This window comes from Xyrauchen texanus, chromosome 9, assembly GCF_025860055.1.
Source record: "Xyrauchen texanus isolate HMW12.3.18 chromosome 9, RBS_HiC_50CHRs, whole genome shotgun sequence".
Lineage (NCBI taxonomy): Eukaryota > Metazoa > Chordata > Actinopteri > Cypriniformes > Catostomidae > Xyrauchen > Xyrauchen texanus.
Genome location: NC_068284.1, coordinates 4,067,764 through 4,090,869, shown reverse-complemented (window position 1 = coordinate 4,090,869; position 23,106 = coordinate 4,067,764). Strand labels below are relative to the sequence as shown.

At 38.4% G+C, this 23,106-nt stretch overlaps 1 protein-coding gene across 1 annotated transcript in view; it reads left to right on the top strand.

The window, feature by feature from the left end:
- LOC127649806 (dynamin-3-like) overlaps window positions 1-23,106 on the top strand; it is a 163,010-nt gene that overhangs the window by 128,243 nt on the left and 11,661 nt on the right. Inside the window, exons 16-19 of the mRNA XM_052135052.1 lie at window positions 11,101-11,210; window positions 13,701-13,812; window positions 14,044-14,208; window positions 15,574-15,812. Of these exons, the coding sequence (XP_051991012.1) occupies window positions 11,101-11,210; window positions 13,701-13,812; window positions 14,044-14,208; window positions 15,574-15,812 (626 nt within the window). The remainder of the gene's footprint in view (window positions 1-11,100; window positions 11,211-13,700; window positions 13,813-14,043; window positions 14,209-15,573; window positions 15,813-23,106) is intronic.

Here is a 23,106-nt window from a genome sequence, read left to right as displayed (position 1 = left end):
GCGACCAGTTTGGATCGATTTGAGCGAGATGGGGTGGAGAGTGATGTCACACAGCCCAAAAAATAATGCTTAATATCTCAAACACCAAACCAGCACAAACATTCATTTTTGCAGCACAAATAAGCACAAACACAGCACAAACTAATGGAATAGCTTTGGTGATTATTTAATTAAATAATCACCAAAACTATTCCATTCGTTTGTGCTGTGTTATGGGGTGCCAACTTCACGGAGGTCACACAGTGCAGACTGGTAACCAATAAACAGAACACGATACTATGGCAGAGGGAGAGAGTGGTAAGCTACAGGACTCAAACAAACAATCGAGCGATAAACACAAAACAGAGTGAGGTAGATATAGCCAGGGACCTGATAGCGATCAGGTACCACTCGTTCGCAGCAAGCTGGAATGATCAGCGCTACTATGGAAACGCTGATTACACAAGCCAGTGACACCTTAACAAAACAGAGAGAATATGTAATGACAAACTGGAACAAACAAGCGGACTCACTGAAACTGTGACATATATTGCCATCCAGACATATGATACTACCGCATTTAACAGTACGGAAAACTATGAGATAAAACACACTGAAGCCTACATGTAGCATGTGCTAGGTAAGAGTAGAACAGAAGATGGCAGTAATGCAACAATCCGGATGCCAACTGCCATAAAACCCCAAAGAAGATGATGTTGCATGTAGGGCTGGGATAAACGATAATTTTTTTAACGATTAATCTAGCGATTATTTTTTCGATGCATCGATTAATCTAACAATTCATTTTCCCAGTCCGATTCGATTTCGATTATCTCCCCATTAATTGACTAATAGCAATTTATACATGTTGATTTACATATCTGAATGAAAAAAAAAATGAATTCCTTAACATTGCAATATATGTTTATTGCTCTTAAAATTCCAAAATAAAAGACTATACAAGTGCAAAGTAATGCATTCTTAGTCAGAGGTAGCATTCAATAAAACCTTGAAGCCTTGAAAACACATAGGCCTAGCTTACTGAAAAAAGTGCATCTTGTAATTCTTCTTTCAGAATAAAATAACAACAACTTGATGTCTAGCATTCAATAAAAAAATAAAAAGGTCACCCAAAATACTTGTTTAGAGCAATTGAAAGAATACAGTAACCAATGTAAACTTGAGGGCTTTAAGCTAATACAGAAAGTGCTTTTCCAACAAAAAATAAATAATGAAAATAAACATTCAGAATTCAACATTTATGTTGAACATACTGAAAAAAGCATCTTCATTCACATGCAAATAACAACTTACACTCTGACACTTTCCTTTCACCTTAAGAATACTGTGTGTGTGTGTTTGTGTGTGTGTGTGTGTGTTTTTGTGATTTACGAGGACAATTTTGTAAGTTACAAACTGGTAATTACAAGGTTATTATGCTATAAATGTGATTTATGAGGACATTTCTAGTGTCCCCATAATTCAAATCGCTTAAAAATCATACTAAACAATGTTTTATTGAAAATGTAAAAATGCAGAAGGTTTTCTGTGAGGGTTAGGTTTAGGGGTTGTGTTAGGTTTAGAGGATAGAATCTATAGTTTATACAGTATAAAAGTCATTATGTCTATGGAAAGTCCTCATAATGATAGGTAGACCAACATGTGTGCGTGTGTGTGTGTGTGTGTGTGTGTGTGTGTGCGTGCGTGTGCGTGCGCGCAGGGCGCTTCTTCAGGTGCTGGTGCATTGCCGTGGTGCTAGAATGGAAGGCCATCTCCATTTTGCAAAGACGACATATCACGGAATTGTTTCCTTTAATTTAAAAGAATTCCCATACTTTAGAGGAACGAGTGTCTTGCACTTCTGATAGTCTGAGGAGCCACTCGTGTTGCTACTACTCTTCGGCGCCGCCATCTTTGTTTTGGGTCTGACGAATCGACGCCCATATTTTGCGTCGACGTATTTTTTGCGTTGACATCATCGATGACGTCGACGCGTTGTCCCAGCCCTAGTTGCATGTGAATAGATGCAGCTGCTAAAAAAAAATTTTTAATCTTTGTCTTGTTTTCATTTAAAAATATCTAAATATCCTTTAAACAAGATCAATTTACCTGTGAAGGTAAGACTTATAGATAATATGTCTTATTTAAATATTATTTAAGCGTCTTACTCTCACACCATTAGGAAAGTAGTTTTGATTGTATTAAGTAAAATCCTAACCTACCTTATGCAATTTTGCTTCTCAGGTAATTTTTTTAATTATTTTAGGATGTTTTCTTTTTTAGATTCTTAAATTTTAGATTTTTGTTCTGGGAAGCAAAAGGAAAAATAATGATTAATTAAAATATTTCTGCAGTGTAAAACACTATCTGACATCCTCAAATCACAGCCTTTTTTTTTTATATAAAATGTGCAACGTGTAAGCTTATCTTTTGTTTTTTTATTGTATTTTTCCATTATGTTTTTCAGTAACATTTTAGGACTATGTTGTGCAGTGCTGCAGCTTGTTTCTGATAAGACCCAACCATACAGCTGACCATAAGTCTATGTAATGGTCTGTTGGACTACTGAATGCATCTGTTTTACCAGCCCATTCCACCTCATTCAGAGTCAAGTGTGCGTTACAGATCATCTTTATTTGAATTATATATTTTATTTCAAAACGTGATTTCTGTAATAGAAAACAATTCTAAGCAGATGGCCTTTGGGAATCTAAAATACCAATAGCTAAGAAATTCTAAGTGTCATTAAAATTATGTTCCCTCCTCATTATGCCAAGGAAGCCTTCCAAAAGCAGTGCAACCATTACCAATATTTCCTTTTTACAGCTTATATTATAATGAGTGCTCTCAGTTGATTAAAAATTGTAATCACGATTTTTCATAGTTGATCCTGATTAATGGCAGATTTTTAAAGTGCTGAAATTTGACAATGTACTATACTTATTGTATTGTTAAAATGCATGTAATTCCGTCAAAGGAAAGGAAACAAAACAATAATGCTTTATTAACATTTTCCAAACAATGTATTTCACAGTAGAAAGATAGAAAAGCACTAAAATACACCAATTCAAGTAACATTAAACGTTTCCCAAAGTCTAAGTGGGAGGTTGACTAATTGAAAGAACTAGTCTTCATTGGTTGCAATGTGCATTAATCTCTTAAATCCTCATCCTCCACTTTATCCGGTAATCATTAGCTAATACTTCAAAAGCTCAGCGGCAATAGGTATGTAAAGCATTTCAATGGAAATGAAGAGGCGAGAACCGGCTTGACAATATACAACAACTTGATGTCTAGCATTCAATAAAAAAATAAAAAGGTCACCCAAAATACTTGTTTAGAGCAATTGAAAGAATACAGTAACCAATGTAAACTTGAGGGCTTTAAGCTAATACAGAAAGTGCTTTTCCAACAAAAAATAAATAATGAAAATAAACATTCAGAATTCAACATTTATGTTGAACATACTGAAAAAAGCATCTTCATTCACATGCAAATAACAACTTACACTCTGACACTTTCCTTTCACCTTAAGAATACTGTGTGTGTGTGTTTGTGTGTTTTTGTGATTTACGAGGACAATTTTGTAAGTTACAAACTGGTAATTACAAGGTTATTATGCTATAAATGTGATTTATGAGGACATTTCTAGTGTCCCCATAATTCAAATCACTTAAAAATCATACTAAACAATGTTTTATTGAAAATGTAAAAATGCAGAAGGTTTTCTGTGAGGGTTAGGTTTAGGGGTTGTGTTAGGTTTAGAGGATAGAATCTATAGTTTATACAGTATAAAAGTCATTATGTCTATGGAAAGTCCTCATAATGATAGGTAGACCAACATGTGTGCGTGTGTGTGTGTGTGTGTGTGTGTAGTGCGTGTGCGTGCGCAAGCAGGGCGCTTCTTCAGGTGCTGGTGCATTGCCGTGGTGCTAGAATGGAAGGCCATCTCCATTTTGCAAAGACGACATATCACGGAATTGTTTCCTTTAATTTAAAAGAATTCCCATACTTTAGAGGAACGAGTGTCTTGCACTTCTGATAGTCTGAGGAGCCACTCGTGTTGCTACTACTCTTCGGCGCCGCCATCTTTGTTTTGGGTCTGACGAATCGACGCCCATATTTTGCGTCGACGTATTTTTTGCGTTGACATCATCGATGACGTCGACGCGTTGTCCCAGCCCTAGTTGCATGTGAATAGATGCAGCTGCTAAAAAAATTTTTTAATCTTTGTCTTGTTTTCATTTAAAAATATCTAAATATCCTTTAAACAAGATCAATTTACCTGTGAAGGTAAGACTTATAGATAATATGTCTTATTTAAATATTATTTAAGCGTCTTACTCTCACACCATTAGGAAAGTAGTTTTGATTGTATTAAGTAAAATCCTAACCTACCTTATGCAATTTTGCTTCTCAGGTAATTTTTTTTAATTATTTTAGGATGTTTTCTTTTTTTAGATTCTTAAATTTTAGATTTTTGTTCTGGGAAGCAAAAGGAAAAATAATGATTAATTAAAATATTTTTGCAGTGTAAAACACTATCTGACATCCTCAAATCACAGCCTTTTTTTTTTTATATAAAATGTGCAACGTGTAAGCTTATCTTTTGTTTTTTTATTGTATTTTTCCATTATGTTTTTCAGTAACATTTTAGGACTATGTTGTGCAGTGCTGCAGCTTGTTTCTGATAAGACCCAACCATACAGCTGACCATAAGTCTATGTAATGGTCTGTTGGACTACTGAATGCATCTGTTTTACCAGCCCATTCCACCTCATTCAGAGTCAAGTGTGCGTTACAGATCATCTTTATTTGAATTATATATTTTATTTCAAAACGTGATTTCTGTAATAGAAAACAATTCTAAGCAGATGGCCTTTGGGAATCTAAAATACCAATAGCTAAGAAATTCTAAGTGTCATTAAAATTATGTTCCCTCCTCATTATGCCAAGGAAGCCTTCCAAAAGCAGTGCAACCATTACCAATATTTCCTTTTTACAGCTTATATTATAATGAGTGCTCTCAGTTGATTAAAAATTGTAATCACGATTTTTCATAGTTGATCCTGATTAATGGCAGATTTTTAAAGTGCTGAAATTTGACAATGTACTATACTTATTGTATTGTTAAAATGCATGTAATTCCGTCAAAGGAAAGGAAACAAAACAATAATGCTTTATTAACATTTTCCAAACAATGTATTTCACAGTAGAAAGATAGAAAAGCACTAAAATACACCAATTCAAGTAACATTAAACGTTTCCCAAAGTCTAAGTGGGAGGTTGACTAATTGAAAGAACTAGTCTTCATTGGTTGCAATGTGCATTAATCTCTTAAATCCTCATCCTCCACTTTATCCGGTAATCATTAGCTAATACTTCAAAAGCTCAGCGGCAATAGGTATGTAAAGCATTTCAATGGAAATGAAGAGGCGAGAACCGGCTTGACAATATAAATAATAGTTTAATGGTAAACTGAACCAAAAAGACACAAACATAAACACACGATGGTCAGCTGCCCATAAAGGCTCTCTGTTGCACCACCTTCTGCAGTTGGCCTTTATCCCTCTCGGAGGCTTGATTAGCCTGATGAGGGAACCGGGTGTGTAGAATCACAACCCGGCCCCACCCTCCGCCCTGTCACATTCCTCCCTCATTCTCTCAGGGCAGGGAGCCCCCATGACCCCCAGGTCATGCCCACCTTCCTGAATCTGGAAGGGAACAGGGGGAGGGAAACAAAAATAATTAAAATAGGGGGTACTCCCCCCAAATAACACTGTCAAATTTAAAAGAGAGGGAAAAGTCCAACGCGATGCCGCAGTGGGAAAGAAAGGCGGCGGCGGCTCCGTTGGGGTGGATAGTAAGCGGCGAGGACTCTACTACTGCATATCCCTCCTCCATCCCGGGTTTCGGCACCAGTGTAAAGCAGTTCAATGGAAAGGAGAAGGCGAGAACCGGCTTGACAATATTTAATGGTTTAATGGTAATCTGAACTAAAAAGACAAACATCACGGTCAGCAGCCCTTAAACGTTCTCACACCACGGTCGCACTACCGTCCGCAGTCGGCCTTTATCCCTCTCAGAGGCTTGATTAGCCTGATGAGGGACCGGGTGTGTAGAATTACAACCCAGCCCTGCCCTCCTCCCTGTCACAGAGTACAAAGTTGAAATTACATTAACTTTGAGCAGAACATCGACAGACTCTCCACGGGAGAGCTCCAACAAGCTGCGCAGCAGTCCCTCCACTTTCACTTTCAATATACCGTATGGCATCATTGCCATATATTGTGTTTGGCTTGTAAGTTACAGTTAAATGGATATCTCACCCAAAAAGGAAAAACCTCAGATAAGTTACTCACCTTCATGCCATCCCAGATGTGTTTGACTTTCTTTCTTCTACAGAACACAAATTAAGATTTTAAGAATAATATCTCAGCTCTGTAAGTACAATGTAAGTGAATGGTGACCATAACTTTGAAGGTCCACAAAGCATATATAAGCAGCATAAAAGTAATCCATACGACTCCTTTTTAGTATAAATTCTCCTCTCTGTACAGTAGGTGGTGATATGCTCAGAGAAAATGGCCAAAAACAAAAGAGAAAGAATGTGAAATTTACAGTAAAAGTGGATATTTATAGTAAAATGGACTTAAATATTGATCTGTTTCTCACCCACACCTATCATATCACTTCTGAAAACATATATTTAACCACTGGAGTCTTATGGGTTACTTCTATGCTGCCTTAATGTGCTTTTTGGAGCTTGGGACCATTCACTTGCATTGTATGGACATACAGAGGTTCCCTATTCTTCTAAAAATCGTTTGTGTTCAGCAGAAGAAAGTCATACACTGGGATGACATGAGGGTGAGTTCATGATGAGAGAATTGTCATATTTGGGTGAACTATCCCTTTATGATTTGACATGCTTCTGTTGTAAAATTCTGATTTACAAAGGATGCAGAGTGCTTTATTTTTCCAATCAAAGTCCAATCTGAGTTTGTTTTGTAAGACGTTCTTTCTCCATCACTTGATCATTGGCACGGAATCGCTGTTGTTTGTTTCTTGTGTGTACATCAGTGTAATGTTGACACCGGACACATTGCAAAGGTTCCACCCTACTCCAACTTGTGTTTAGAGCTTGCATAGAGCCAGTAAAAGGGTGCAGATGCACAGTGAAGAGAATGTGGACAGTGCACATATATTAGCATCAAGTTTATTTTTAATATATCCCGATGTGTGTATTGGAAATTGCAAAATGTTTTATGCATCATGCCCCTGGTCTCAAAGGTTTATATGATGGACTTGCATTCCCAGAAGGTGTTGCTTTGAGCCCCTGTCATTATGTTGAGTATAATAGTGAAACAAGGACTCAGGTTGAGTGGGATCCTTGTGCGGTTTATTAAACACAACAAACTCAAAGTACAGAGAGGTGTAGGTTGAATAATCCAGGCAAACAGTAAAATCAGAGGCAGGACATAAATGTAGAGAGTCAGCTTGAGGTGATGAATGGTTAAACAGAAATGGAGTTGCATGGGTTACCGGTAGAGAGTTTGTGTATGAAGTTGATTCTTGATAGGTAGATCTGAATGGAGGATGCACAGATTTTTTGAATGGAGTGGGCATGAGTGATGAAGTTGCAAATGGACCAAACATCTGTTTGGGGAAAAGGGAGTCCATAGAAGGAGTGGTATGCCTTGAAACACTTCCAACTAGTCAGGTAAGCGGAGAGGGTACTCTGGGCGAGGCTGACGAGGATCGCTTCTCGTGAAGCTTTTGAAAGATCTTCCAACTGTGGATTTAGTTGAAGATGTAGCCTGAAAATGGTGGAACTGTCGTGGGGTGGATGTCTGATTCTAGAGCCAAGGTTCTGAACCTCTGGAAGGAAAAACTAGACAAAGAGTCAGCTATGGTATTGTGGTAGTCAGGAACGTGAGCTGACTACCACAATACCAAAACTGGTATTGGGCGGATATTAGTGTTAGTCTGCGAACGAATGGCATGATGGCTGGGGAACGAGATCAGAATTTATGATTTCGATTACTGCTGATTTATCTGAGTGAATGAGTATGGAGTGTCTGGACCATTCGTGCCCCCAAAGGATAGCTGCTATGATAACAGGATACATTTCGTAGAGTGCGGATAAGGGAACATCTGATTGTTGGACGAAGCATCTAAACTCGGGCGGCCATTCGAAAGTGAACCAAAGACTACTGCAGTATCCCCCGAAGCCGGTGGAAGGCGTTGCATCTGTGCACAGCTGAATGTCTTCGGGTTGAGTGATGTAGTCATTATAAAAGAAGGATATGCCTTTCCATGAAGACAGGAATTTTTGCCAGAGGTGCATTTCCATTTTACAAGCTTCGTCCAGAGCGACTTTGGTGGAGGGAGGGGATTGTTGCTGCTTTTGTTAGGAGGTTGGAAAGGAAAGATTTTCCTTGGGGGATTATTCTGATGGCGTAGTTAAGCTGACCAAGGAGCGCTAACAGGCATATGTCGAGGGGTTTCGGAATAATAGGAGGAGGTGGGGCTGATGTTGATAGTCAGTTGAGTGCTGAGTTTTTGCGTGAGGAGGAGGTTTGAGAGTGAAAGGGTGTGATGACAGTGCATGCTGAGGCTGGATGTGACTGTGCTCCACATAGCCCGCAGGAGAGTGAAGTACGGGCAACAAAAATGTGGCAGTAGAGTTCAGCGTCGAGGGTGCCCCAGTATGTTCCTTGGTTGAACTGCTATAACCGACCTGTTGCTTGAGTGGCAAAAAGAACGTGGTAGTTGTAGAAATGTGCCAAAACGTACAGCCATGTCTAGAATGATTAATAGGTAATCGTCTAGCTCGGTCTTTCAATCTGGATAGACAGAGCAAATTATTTTGCGGTAAATCAAGAAAGCTAAAGTGAATTTGGTAGGGGTGAGGTCTTTAGAGCGGGAATTTATTGTGTGGCTGAGCTGCATTAGGCCTTGGCTGGTTTGCTGCTCTCTGGGCTGGCTGATATTTAAGAGGGATGGCTGAAGAAGTTGGGCTTGGTCAGTGTAGTTACCTGATTTTGTAGACGTAAGGATGAAGAAACGGGAGAGAGCCGATGAATTGATGAAGCTAGGCGAGGAGGTGGTGCTACTGTAGCCAGGGTATATGGGCTACTGTTTATTGGCAGGATGTGAGGGTATTGGGAAGGGGAGGGGTTAGAATAGGTGAGGGAGGGGAAAAGGGATAGATTAGTTGGAAAGAAAGAAGAAACAGGATGAGGTTGATAATAATCCATTGAGAGGTACATTTCCTGGGTTTACTGCAAAGAAAACTTGATTTGGGTTGGTTGATAGAGAGGAACTAGTAATGACAGGAGCCGTGCTGATATTAACGGCTGAAGGAATGGTAGAGGAATGGGTGGTGGGATGAAAGGATGTAAGTGCATGAGGATTTTTAGCTGTTTGTGTGCATAGGGATGAAAAGAAGGATGTAATGATCTGGGATAGATCTGAGGTTGAAGGAGCAGATAATGCTGGAATTTGCACTTGGACTCCATTAGGTGGCGAGGATGCTGCTGGCTGAGGCCACTGTGGAGGATGCGTGGTGACGTCGCGAATGATGGTGGGAGGATCGTGTGAGAATGCCGGATGTGTTGAGAGCTCGGAATTTATAGTTGCTGACGTATTGTTGGATGCTGTGTAAAGTTGAAATAATCTTGATTTATTGTCAGAGTGGCTGAAGTGGATGCCTTTATCCTTAAGAGCTCGCTGAAGGTGAGCCACGGTCCAATCCTTGATGCTGTTCTTTGGTCTGGGAGACGTGTCGTAAACGCGTATGCGAACACTGCGGGCGGATGGATGAGAGAGACGCTGTTCACGAGGAGATCGATCGCTTCAGCTTCCATGCCTGTGGTGATCTCTGATGGTAGTTCTCATGAGCGGAGAAGAGCGGTCCTGTGATCAAGTCAGGGTTGGAGAAATCTCCGACTGAGCTTGGATGAGAATGCCCGCGGGTTTGAGGAATAAGAACGGCGGAACACAGCCGGTGTGGAATTTGGCTGTGTGGGGACTGTTGAGATGATTTCCTGGGTGAAGTAGAATTTATTTGAAATAAATCATCGTCATCGTCTGAGTCAGAAGGGTTGATCTGAAGCTCGGGATCCATGGTAAAGTGAGTCCGAAGCTGAGGAAGTTGGTTCAGTATAAGTGCGTTGACGGAAAGTAGCTGATTTGTTGTGGCGTGGCCTGCTCCCGAACTTTAGTTAACTTGTTAACTTATTTAAATTAAATTAAATATATATTTTTTATATACTCTTTATTTTTTATTTTTATTGTATGTGTATTCTATATTGTGTGTATTGTTTACTGTACATTGTATATTATTATTGTGTTGTGTAAGTATGTGTACATTTGATATGTAAATTGTGTTATGTAAATATGGTATATGTCTCGTCACTGTCATGACTGCTATGTTGCTCGGAACTGCACACAAGACTTTCACCTACTGTTGCACTTGTGTACATGGTAGTGTGACAATAAAATTATTTGATTTGATTTGATAATTTAATGTCCGCCGTTCAAACACACCCTCACTAAAACACATATGCTTACACACAAACGGATGAAAACATCAGTCAAAGAAGCAGTCATAGTGATATTTAAGTGGATTTAAGGCAACCTGCTTAAATATCCTGTCCCATCATTATTATCGTTCTTACAAACTCTAGACCGCTGTCAAATGCAACTCCTCACATGCCCAAGAAATGACGTTTCATCAAGTTCATCAACATTCAGTTATTGAACCGGATAGTTAGTGAAGAGCAAAGATTGCTAATATCAGAAATATCCACAGATAGACAGTCTCTAACGATAATGAATGAATAGGATACAACAGGCATACTGTTTTACTCACAGACTAAAAGCTGTTTATTTGTATACAGCATAGATTTACAAGGCATAGAGATATGTATTTGCTGAGGTAAACTTCATAATGGAGCACATCTGACTTTTGAGCGGATGAAGGGAATTCGGGACTCTGGCGACTGTTTGTTCTAGTGCCTGTTGAATTTAATCTCTGTCAGTGCTACTCCCCCTCTATGCCCCTGCAATTGCTTAATATACTATTGGTTATTCTGTGCATTCATGATCTCACAGGAGAAAGAGAAGAAGTACATGCTGCCCTTGGATAACCTGAAGGTCAGAGATGTAGAGAAAAGCTTCATGTCCAGCAAACACATGTTTGCTATCTTCAACACAGAGCAACGGTAAGTGGTAAGCTACACGATGTGAATAAGTAAGAGATGTGTATGATAGAAATATTTTAGCACTATAGAGCTCAACAGTTGGGTTCTGCAAGAAAAAAAAACATTATTTATTTTTTCTATTGGCAAATTAATTTCTAACTATTACATTAAAACCTTTGAAGACAGACCTACCATGAGCTTTGTGGTTGTTAAATTGATGGTATATGATTCTGTTGAAGCTATCAGTCTGTTATTTCGACTTAAATTTTCAGAAATCATGTTCAATAGTGCAATTCCTGTTGAAGAACTACACTACATTTAAATGTAGTGCTTTTATCCAAAGCGACTTAGTAAGCAATTTGTCATACAAAGTTCAACAACATCTGCAGTGCTTGTACTGCCAGGTTTTCAAGGTGGCTGAAGTAGTATAGGTGCTAGCGCAGAAGAAAGAGACAGAGAGGTTTTTTTTGGGGGGGTGGTACAGTAAGTGCAAGTTCAATAGTAAGTATACTTAGTGTGGATTGGTTAAGTGGAACAGATGTGTTTTCAGCTGGTTCTGAATTTTGATATGGTATCAGCAGTTCGTGTGGAAGTTGGAAGCTCATTCCACTACAGAGGAACAGAAAATGTGAACGATTATGAAATAGACTTTGCACTTCTTTGTGGTGGTCCATGAAGGTGCTACTAGTTCATGAACCACAGAGCATACAGCATACAGTAGACCTGTAGAAGTGAACTGAAGTAAGTGTTTGCGGGTCCATTGGCTGTCCTGAATGACAATTCAGTCAAAGTGAAAGCGTTGAATTTGCTGCTGGCAGCTACAGGTAGCCAGTGAAGTGAAACGAAGAGTGGAGTGATGTGAGCCCTTTTTGGCTGATTGAAGACCAAAAAATACTGCTGCATTCTGGACCATTTGCAGTGGCTTAATTGTGTTAGCTAGTTGGCCAGCCAATAAAGCATTATAGTAGTTTAGTTTTGAAATGACCAGAACTTGGACCAGGAGCTGTATTCAGACAAAAAAGGTCTCATTTTCCTGATGTTATAAAGCGCAAATCGACATGACTGGGTGGTAGATGAGTGGGTGGTAAAATTAAGCTGGTCATCTACCACCAATCCCAGTTTCGGAGTTGTTCTAGTTTGTGTGAGTGTAGCTGAACCAAAATAAATAGTGAGGTTGTGGTCAACAGATGGGTTGGCTGGATCACAAAGAGTTCTTTCTTGGCAAGGTTGAGCTGAAGGCGGTGTTCCTTCATCCAGGCCTCCTGCATAGCAGTGGTAGGAAAAGCCATATGCCTCAATGATTGGTCTGAGTGATGTTGTGTTCATCGAGAAGAGGATGGATCAAAGCAATGATCCTTGAGGAACACCAGTGGTCAGCAGGTGTCCAGGAGACCTTGAAAGATCTGCCAATGTGGTATGACTCAAACCATCCAAACACAGATCCTGTGATGCCCAGGTCATAGATCATGGACAGGTTCACTGTGACGAAAGTCAAGGAGGATGAGAATTTCTGTGCATGTGCAGTAAATGGTTACAGAAAGCCGGCAAACTGTTGTGGTTAGATTTGACAGATTAGATGAAAGTGCGACACAAACAATCATAAATAAATACAGACATATTCTTAGTTATACAATTATTATAATGATATGATTTAATAACATACCTGTAATAATGTTCAATATAAATGTAGCTCTGTTGATGCCTTGAAGCCACAGCCATCTACAAGAACCCACTAAATAATTTTTCAAAAACGGAATTTGATAATAGTTTATGGTTTGTGGATGGTTTTTGGCCTCACTTCTGTGTGTGACATAAGCAGGGACGTTGCCAATGGATTGGTCTATTGGTCTATTTGTATATATCTGATTATTTTTGGAATCCAATTTAAATATATTGTTTATATACTTATAATTAACAACTTTAAAGAATTGGTTTTATATTTTTCAATAGTTTTTAATTTGATTACATAATTTGCGTTGCTCTATGGGATTGTAGTTTATTCCCTTATTAAAAGAAGTTAAGTACACAGTCTTGTACCTTTGTCTTTTGTCTTTGTCTTTTAATAAGGGTTTTATAAAAAGTGTATGGAAAAAAATCAATAGGAAACTACATCGGAACCAAGGCAGCTGTGTGTGTGTGTGTGTGTGTGTGTGTGTGTGTGTGTGTGTGTGTGTGTGTGACAATTTTAAGAGTAAATAAAAACAATTCTCCTAGAAAAATATGAAGCGTTTCTTTCTCAACACTAGCACAGAACTGGTAAGCAGAATGTCACCTGTTCGATCCCTACAGCCACCACTATTGTGTCTTTGAACAAGGCACTTAATTCCATGTTGCTCCAGGGGTATTGTCCCTGTAATAAGTGAACTGTAAGTCACTTTGGATAAAAGCATCTGGTTGTTGGTTGTTGCAAATAGTGTACCAAGAGTGTTACAAGAATGTAAGGTTTCTTTACATACTTCAAAGTGATTTGAATTTGAGTGATTGCATGTTGCTGGTTTCTCTGCCACCCAGAAACGTCTTTAAGGACAATCGGTTTTTGGAGCTAGCCTGTGACACTCTGGAGGAGGTTGATAGCTGGAGAGCATCGCTCTTGCGTGCAGGGGTGTATCCCGAAAAGGCCGCAGTAAGTGACTGCTAATGTTCCTTTTTGTAACCTGAAGAAACCTGTAGATATTACCTTTCAAAAGTTCCTCCCTGATGTGATCGTATAATATATTTTTGTTTATCCTCCTTTTATATCAATTACTATACATCAGATTCCCCTTACAACTTTCACCACTTACCATCTTCTTTTTTAACCTACTACTTCAACTTCTAGTTCTGTTCCTTCACTCTTTCCTCTACCTTTCGTAAGGTGGAGAGTGATAGTTCTGGTCCATCAGAGAACTTCTCTATGGATCCTCAGCTGGAGAGGAAGGTGGAGACCATCCGTAACCTGGTGGACTCCTACATGGCCATCGTCAGCAAATGCATCCGTGACCTTATGCCCAAAAGCATTATGCACCTCATGATTAACAATGTAAGACCCAAAATCATGTCTGCCATTACAACATACTTTCGGCTGTCCATGAAAAGGAGGTTGTCTAAGCAGTTTCCTGTATGTTCTGGCTCGCATGGTCTCTACATGCATTGAGTTTCTCTGATGATGTTTGTGATCAATAGTTGAAGGAAACAATATTTCAAGCTCTTTAACACTCACACATGTAACTGCACCTTCCTAAGGACTAACAAGTATGCAGAGGAGTTACATTGTTAGAGAAGGAGGGAAAATCAAAATCAAATGACCTTTTCTCTTGTTGGCATGAGTCTTGGCATGAATGGTACACTCTGAGAATCATGTACAATCAGTAATCTGATCACATTTTTTTATTTGAAAAAGACCAAAGGCCCTAAGGATCTTGGGTTTTACGTGGTGCTGATCACTCTGCGCACAGTATATGTGAAGCAAAATTCATCATCAGCACAGTCTGATTTTCTGGACACAAGGACAGTCTTCATCTGTGTGTATCATTGCCACATGCTCCTGCATTGACTGTCCTAAAGGAGTATCACAAATAATTTGTGTTCATTTCGAATGCATTCATATTTATTTGTGGTCAAAAGCGTAAATTTTGAAAAAACGCATTATGTTGTTATTATCCCTCAGCATAAGCTGAAAGACAATTTCTTTCATGTGTAAGCAAAATGTTCATTATAACTGAAATTTACCCAAATTAATCAAATTTTATCCAAAATGAATCGAATTGAGAGCTTGTGATTCGGAATCGAATCGGGAAATCTTTATCAATACCCAGCCCTAAGGGAGGTCAGTTGATCAAACTAATACTGGCTGCCCACCCTGTACTACCTGTAGTTATGCAACTGGTATTCATTAATTAAGCTGGTTTCATATGGTTTTCTCTCTTTTTTTATCTGTCAAAATGACAGGAAGAAATGTATGGATGACTGACAAGCGCTTTTGAAAGCGATCTCTCACTCACACACACAAGCATGTGCTGAGAGAGAAAGAGAGTATACGCATTTGTGCATATATATATATATATATATATATATATATATATATATATATATATATATATATATATATATATCAGATAAAGATGGATAAAATTAAAACTGATATTCTGATATAAACTGATAAAATGTTTATGTTTTCAAACTGGTTTAAGAAGCTCCATACACAACATGTGCAACCACATCATTATGTTAATATAATCGTACTCGGAAACGTGAAATGATAACACTGATACCAAGTACGAGTATTTACCCACCAGTATCGGCCCGATACGAGGACTACCGAATTGTTGCATCTCTGATTATTATATATTTGAGTGTAATCTGCATGATAGACTGACCTAACAAACATCCTGCTCTTTTTCTGAAGGTTAAAGACTTCATTAATGCAGAGCTTCTGGCTCAGCTTTATTCAGCTGGAGATCAGAATGCTCTGATGGATGAGTCTCAGGATCAGGTACAACGCAGGGAAGAAGTTCTGCGCACTCATCATGCCCTGAAGGAGGCGCTGGCTATCATTGGAGATATTTCCACTACCACTATCTCAACTCCACTGCCTCCCCCTGTAGACAACTCATGGCTACATGCTGGCTCTGGCGGCTCACGCAGGTAAATCTTCAAGTGTGACCTTTATACTGACCTTCTTAATGGGGACTTACGGAATAGGGTGAAAACAATATCACTCACACCTGGGTGGTTTCTCAAATTAGTAATAGTGAAAAATGGGAGGATAGAAGGTGTGGTTCACAGTTCTCTTTGCTAAATGGATCAGCAATATTTTCAGTCCTTGTTAGTCACTTCCTGGAACAGAGAGGACAGTTTATCCACTAGAGATCATACCATTTTTTAGTTCCCACCACTGAATAGTAGTGATGTTGAAAATGTGTTGAATAATAAAGTGAAAGTCCTGTTATGCCAGGAACCATTGTGCCAAGTCATTACAGAACTGTACTCTGCTTCTGGTTTCAAACCCATTGCAGTTCTACTGTACTGTACTCTGTGATGCATACTGTTTTCCAAATAGCCTGTTGCAAGCCTCGATAGGGCCAGGGCTGCAGCTAAGTTTAGAATTGGAGTGAACTCAGAGTAAGGTTTTTCTTACCAGTTTGCGGAGAGTGAGTAAGGAGCCGTAAATGGAAAACTCTGTGTGGAGTCGGAGCGACTTAATTAACAGAATGCTTTGAGAGAGAGAGGGGAAATTGTTGACTCACCACTCCTCTAAAATACACTGCTTCCCACTCATCTACTATCTACAACATTAAGTTTTGGATTCTTTAATGCTCCTCTTCACCTCTTAACTGCAGAAAATACGTAAGTAATGAAAGAAAACTAGAAAATATAGAATATCATAACTCTCCCTGTCCTGTCTCTGAGCCAAACTCACAACCGAAGCTCAGTATAGGAACATCTGACATTTTTGTAAAAGCAAAGGATCACAACAGCATCAAACAGTGTTTCACTTTTACAAGAGATCAGTCTCCCACTCTCCTACAAGAGCATGTATCAATTGCTGTGCAACATATTTAGTAAGGATCTGATTTTCTTGATGTTGTAAAGCTAGAATCAGCTTGACTAGGTGGTCGTTGGCAGTGAAGTTTAGCTGGCCAACAAACAATAACTTTAGGCAAGGTTGTACCCATGTGTTGAACATTGGGGGGACCAACCATTTTAGAGGTGGGGGTCAAGGGTGTTGAGGTCACAAATATAATGGTCCTCTTTGGTCCTTTGAAATAGTAAAGGTGCTGAATACAAAAATAAAATCTAAATTCACACAATTCAAGACTAGCACTGCGTCTGCTAGCAATTTGCCTGTTTGCCAAAGACAAATAATTAGAATTTATTTTTATCATTGATGTATCTGTAAATTACATGACTGTGTTAGCTGGCTAGCAAAAAAATTCTTGCACAAAATGATTTGACAAAGTTTTTCACCCTCGTTGTGGTTTTTATTTTCTTCAGAAGAATCTTAACACAATCTTTTCTTTAAAAATCTTTAGGCTACTCTTTTCCATACAAAAACAGTTTGTATTGTCCACTGCTGTCAAGTTCCAAAGAAAAAAACAATAAAATCATCATTAAATTCCATAAAAGTAGTCCATACTACACAAAGCTGCTATATCGTTTTTTGGCCGATATAGCATTCTGAGATGCTATTTTTCTCATTAAAATTGTACAGAGGGGTTATCTGAGTTACTTTTGTCAGTTCAAACCAGTCTGGCTATTCTCTGTTGTCTTATCATCAAGGCATTTCTGCTGCTCACTGGATGTATTTTGTTTTTGGCACCATTCTGAGTAAATTCTAGAGATTAGCCAGACTGGTTCGAACTGACAAAGTCTACGGTGCTTTGGCGGCACGAGGGGGACCTACACAATATTAGGCAGGTGGTTTTAATGTTATCGCTGATCGGTGTATATGCGCTCGTTCCTTGGGGGAACCCCACTATTGCAGTGCAGTTCTGCTGCAGGTCCCCATGCAAACTTAAGGAAACAATAACAGCAATAAATCTGTTATTTTATTCTCCATTGCTTTCTTTATTTACAGATACTGCAAAGACTTCCTCAGATGTTTGTTCTTTACTCAAGCATTAAGGGGAAATTCCATTGGTGTGTAGAAAGCTGCTTACTGAACAGGCAGCAAAGTTTGCTGCTTCAAGTATTTGTAGATTATTTTTTCACATGTTTCATTTTGGGACAGGACATTTTGATACCATTCTTTATTCATGGCAGTGTTTTTGGGCAGAATTGTGAGAGAGCCCACTCCCTTGGATGAAAAGCAACCCAACACATGGATGGTCTCAGGATGCTTCACTTTTGGCATGACACAGGATTCATGGTAGCGTTCACCTTTTCTTTTCCGGACTATCTATTTTCCTGATGTCCCAAACAGTTGGAAGGGGGCTTCATCAGATAAAATAACTTTGCACCAGTCTTCTGCTGTCCATTCCTTGTACTTCCTGCGGAATTTCAGTCTGTCCTTGATGTTTTTCTTGGAGAGAAGTGTCCATGGTTCTTTCAGGTGCGATGTTCTTTGCAGCAATTTCTTTGCATGTTAGGCCATTTTGATGCAAAGCGATGATGGCTGCACATCTTTCTTTTGAGGTAACCGTTGCTAACAAGAACACAATGATTGGAAGCACAGTGATTTCACCTGACTAAAACTCGTTCACACTTTCTCAGGTGCCGCTGATATGATTAGTGAAATGATGTTAGCTGGTAATTTTGTGCCATGGCCAAAACACTGTGAAATTTGGGTTTTTGTGATAAAGTTAATTTTTTTGGCCAATGAAGCTTTTTGCAATTATTTAAAATGCATCTAAACACTCTGCACAATAATCTAGAAACAATGTGAATCAACACCACAACAACATAAGCAGAAAACTTTGTGAAACACAAAAGTTATGTCACTGCTAATAATTTTGTACATGGCTGTATACTAGGCTAAAGAGTATGCTGGTTATACAGTGCATGTAAACCAGATTGCTGCTTTCTCACAATAAGCCTCATTCTGGTGTCCATGTTAACGCAGTCATTAATGGGTAATGTATCTTCAGCTGTGACACAGCTATGAAAGTGCTTCTGCCTTTCACCTCCACATAGTTGAGTGAAGCAGTTATTTACATAGTTGACTGTGCTGAACAATAAATATGGTAATCGTGCAAGTTGAAGACAATTTCAGACTGTCCCTTGTCAGTGCTTCTTTTCAGAGCAATGCAAGCTCATTCTTCACTGATAGGCCACAATTGAGTGCATTTCTTTCTAGATGCATATAATTAAGCATACACAAAATAATGATTCACCTTAATTGATTTATTGTTCTTTTTTTAAGTCAAGTCCATTTTATTTGTATAGCGCCTTTCACAAACACATCGTTTCAAAGCAGCTTTACAGAAGATCAGCATTAACAGACGATAAAACTGTAATATCTATAAAGTCGATGACTCATCATTGTGTAATTAGATAAAATACGATTCTTAATCGTGTTTAAAAATAATTAGATAATAATTGTATTAATAACCCCATTGAGCAAGCTGTAGGCGACTGTGGCAAGGAACACAAAACTCCATAAGATGTAGATTAATGGAGAAAAATAACCTTGGGAGAAACCAGACTCACTGTGGGGGCCAGTTCCCCTCTGGCTAACATCATGAATATGATGTAAATATTACTTATGTATAGTTAAAATCATGGTTTAAAATTATTAAACTAAGTAAGTGTTAAGGGTCAGTGTTTAAACATCGATTGTGTTTGAATTGTAAGATTAATGACCAGCGTCTTTGAAGTCCATCCTTGATTAATTGCAGAAGTTCAAATAGATGCAATTGTCCTTGTTAATTGGCTGATGAAGGCTTTTGTTGGCAATAGTTGGTCTATGCATTCCATTTCAAGATCGTAGTCCATCAATAGACCGAGGAGATGCAGGTTGGAGTTGGCATCAATTTGTCCTCCATCATAATAGACTGAAGTGATGTTTGGCTGGCACCAGCTGCATTTAGTCATCATCATTCAGCGACACGTAGCAGTGGAGCCCAACACGAAGCAGGAATGGAGCTGGATCCAGCCGGTTCTGGTGACCTCAGGATAGGAGTCCCGGGGTTGAGACATGGAAACAAATAAAATAATATTAGCATAGATGCCATAAAATTTATTGCAGAGTTAGAGATCATGCTTAATGTTTCTGGTTTCTGGTTCCGGCAGACCCAACTAAAGCAGCCTATTGTGGGTTGGAGGATAAATTAGGTGTATGCCTGGCTAAATAGATGAGTCTTTAGTCTAGACTTAAACTGAGAGAGTGTGTCTGCATCTCGAATAGTGTTAGGGAGACTATTCCATAGTTTATGAGCCAAATATGAAAAGGATCTACCTCCTTTTGTGGATTTTGATATTCTAGGAACTATTAACGTGCCAGAATTTTGCGATCTTAATGAACGTGTTGGAATATAGTGTGGTAGAAGATCACTTAAGTACTGCAAAGCTAGACCGTTCAAAGCTTTGTACGTAGTTAACAGAATTTTAAAATTAATATGGAATTTAAGAGGTAGCCAATGTAACGATGATAAAATGGGGCTAATATGATCATATTCCTTGGTTCTCGTTAGCAATCTGGCTGCTGCATTTTGAACCAATTGAAGTTTATTTATTGATCTTGCTGGACATCCTCCCAGTAATGCATTACAATAATCTAGTCTTGAGGTCATGAATGCATGAATTAGTTTTTCAGCATCAGCAACAGAGAGCATATGCCTTAATTTAGCAATATTTCTTAGGTGGAAGAATTCTGTTCTACAAACATTGGTAATTTGATTTTCAAAGGACAGATTGGTATCAAATATAACACCTAATTTCTTTGCTGTTGAAGATGATGTAACAGTATATCCATCTAGAGTCAAATTATATTTTAATTGATTATTTTTAGAGTTTTTTGGTCCAATAATTAGTACCTCTGTTTTGTCAGAATTGAGTAGAAGGAAATTTCTGACCATCCAATATTTTATTTCATTGATACACTCTGCTAATTTAGAGAATTATGAAATCTCATCAGGTTTTGAAGAAATATAAAGTTGTGTATCGTCAGCATAGCAGTGGAAACTTATTCCATGATTCCTGATTATATCTCCCAGGGGAAGCATATACATGGAGAAAAGCAGAGGCCCTAAAACTGATCCCTGTGGCACTCCATATTTTACCTTTGTTTGGTTTGACAATTCCTCATTTACATAAACAAAGTGGTAGCGGTCTGCTAAATATGACCTAAACCATGCTAATGCAACTCCACAAATTCCAACATAATTCTCCAGCCTATTCAAGAGAATGTCGTGATCTATCGTGTCGAATGCAGCACTAAGATCTAAAAGCACTAGAAGAGAAATCCAGCCACGATCAGATGATAAGAGCAAGTCATTTGTAACTCTGATACGTGCAGTCTCTGTACTGTGATGAGGCCTAAATCCTGACTGAAATTGTTCATATATACTATTTCTCTGTAGAAATGAACATATTTGGGAGGATACTACCTTTTGTAGTATTTTTGACATAAACAGGAGATTTGAAATCGGTCTATAATTTGCAAGTTCTCCAGGATCAAGTTGTGGCTTCTAAATAAGCGGTTTGATAATTGCCATTTTAAAGTTTCTTGGGACATGTCCTAAGCATAGCGAGGAGTTAATGATATTAAGAAGAGGTTCTGAGATTACAGGAGATACCTCTTTTAAGAGCTTAGTTGGTATAGGATCTAACAAACAAGTTGTGGCTTTTGATGTTTCGATAAGATTTGTTAGCTCTTCATGACCTATGACAGAGAAAGATTGAAGTTACACGTGAGAAAAATTATTATGCACTGTTTACTGAGGTGCGATGACAGATGATTGCATAATTCCAAATTTATTTCTTTTTTTATTTTTTAGAATTATGTTTATTGAAGTTTCTTAACATACAAATATAACAAGACATCAACCCCCCATTTTAAACACATTGAAAAAATGCCTGCGGTTTGGGGAAATATGAAGTCTATGAATGATTTTGAATTGTATTTCTCTTATTCGTGTACAAACAGATATTTTTTTAGCATTTGACCAAATGGCTTCCCATGTTTCATCGTCAATGTCAGTAGCTAACTCTTCTTCCCATTTAGTTTTAATCTGTGTATCAGCAGAAGAGATTGAGCACACTAAACCATAAATCCTGCCCAGAGACATTTTCCCCGATGATAAAAATAATAATCTTTCAATAGAAGAAATTTCACAATTTATAAACAAGTGTTGTGTTGTTAGTAATATAATGTCTCAGTTGGAGGAAACGAAAAAAATCTAATTTGGACAAATGATACTTCTGAGTTAACTCCTCAAATGACATTAATTTATTGTCAGAAAAAATATCCCCAAGCTTACCAAGTCCCAAACAACACCATCGTTTAAAACCATCATCCAAAATTCCTGGGGTGAAATCAGGATTGTTTAGTATTGGTGTAAAGAAAGAAGTCAATTTAGATCTACCTTCAAGTCTACATGCTGATCTCCATGCTTTCAGAGTATTTACTATAATTGGATTATCGTATATCTGTTTTATTTTTTGAAAACTTTTAACAAAAAGAAGAGCTCTTAAAGGAAATTTTGAAAAGGAAGATTCGATATCCAACCAAGTAGAGGAAAAATCATTCCTGACCCACTCTGCAATGTATTTCAGATGGGAACTTAACTGATACCTCTTAATATTTGGAAAATCCAACCCCCCCATAGAACTTGGCAGATAGAGTATTGACATTTTTAATCTAGGCTTACGTTTACTCCATATAAAGGAAGTTAGCCAGCCATTCAGGCCCTTTAATGTCCTATTTGAGAATAGTATAGGAACCATTCGAATAGGGTATAATAGTTTTGGTAGAACAATCATCTTTACAAGTGCTATCCGACTTAGCCAAGATACTGGCAAGGAATTCCAGCGTTCAAAGTCTAGCCGTATTTTCTCAAATAAAGGAACAAAATTAGATTCATACATCTGCTTCAAGGACAAAGAGATAGAAATACCTAAATAGATAAAACCTAGAGGCGACCACTTAAAAGGAAAACAGGGTGTAATATTAGGTATGGAAATGAGAGTACCTAAAGGCATAGCTTCGGCACTTAAGTCTAGAAACACTTTAGTAATAAAGTCAGATGGATGAGCCGGAGGATAGTACATGTTTAGTATGAGAATAGTTCCCCTTCTGTCGCTCTCTCCACGTTGTGTCAGAGAAGGGACACTAGGGGTCTCTCTTGAGCACCGATATTCACCTCTGAACTATGAAAAAGGACAATGAGAGTTGGAAACCAGTATTTGCATGCCCTGAGCGCTTCGACAGTGCAGATAATAAAGATCTCTTACGAGTTCTTTTTCTTCATAAAAGAGTGATTTTATTTAAAAGAGTAAT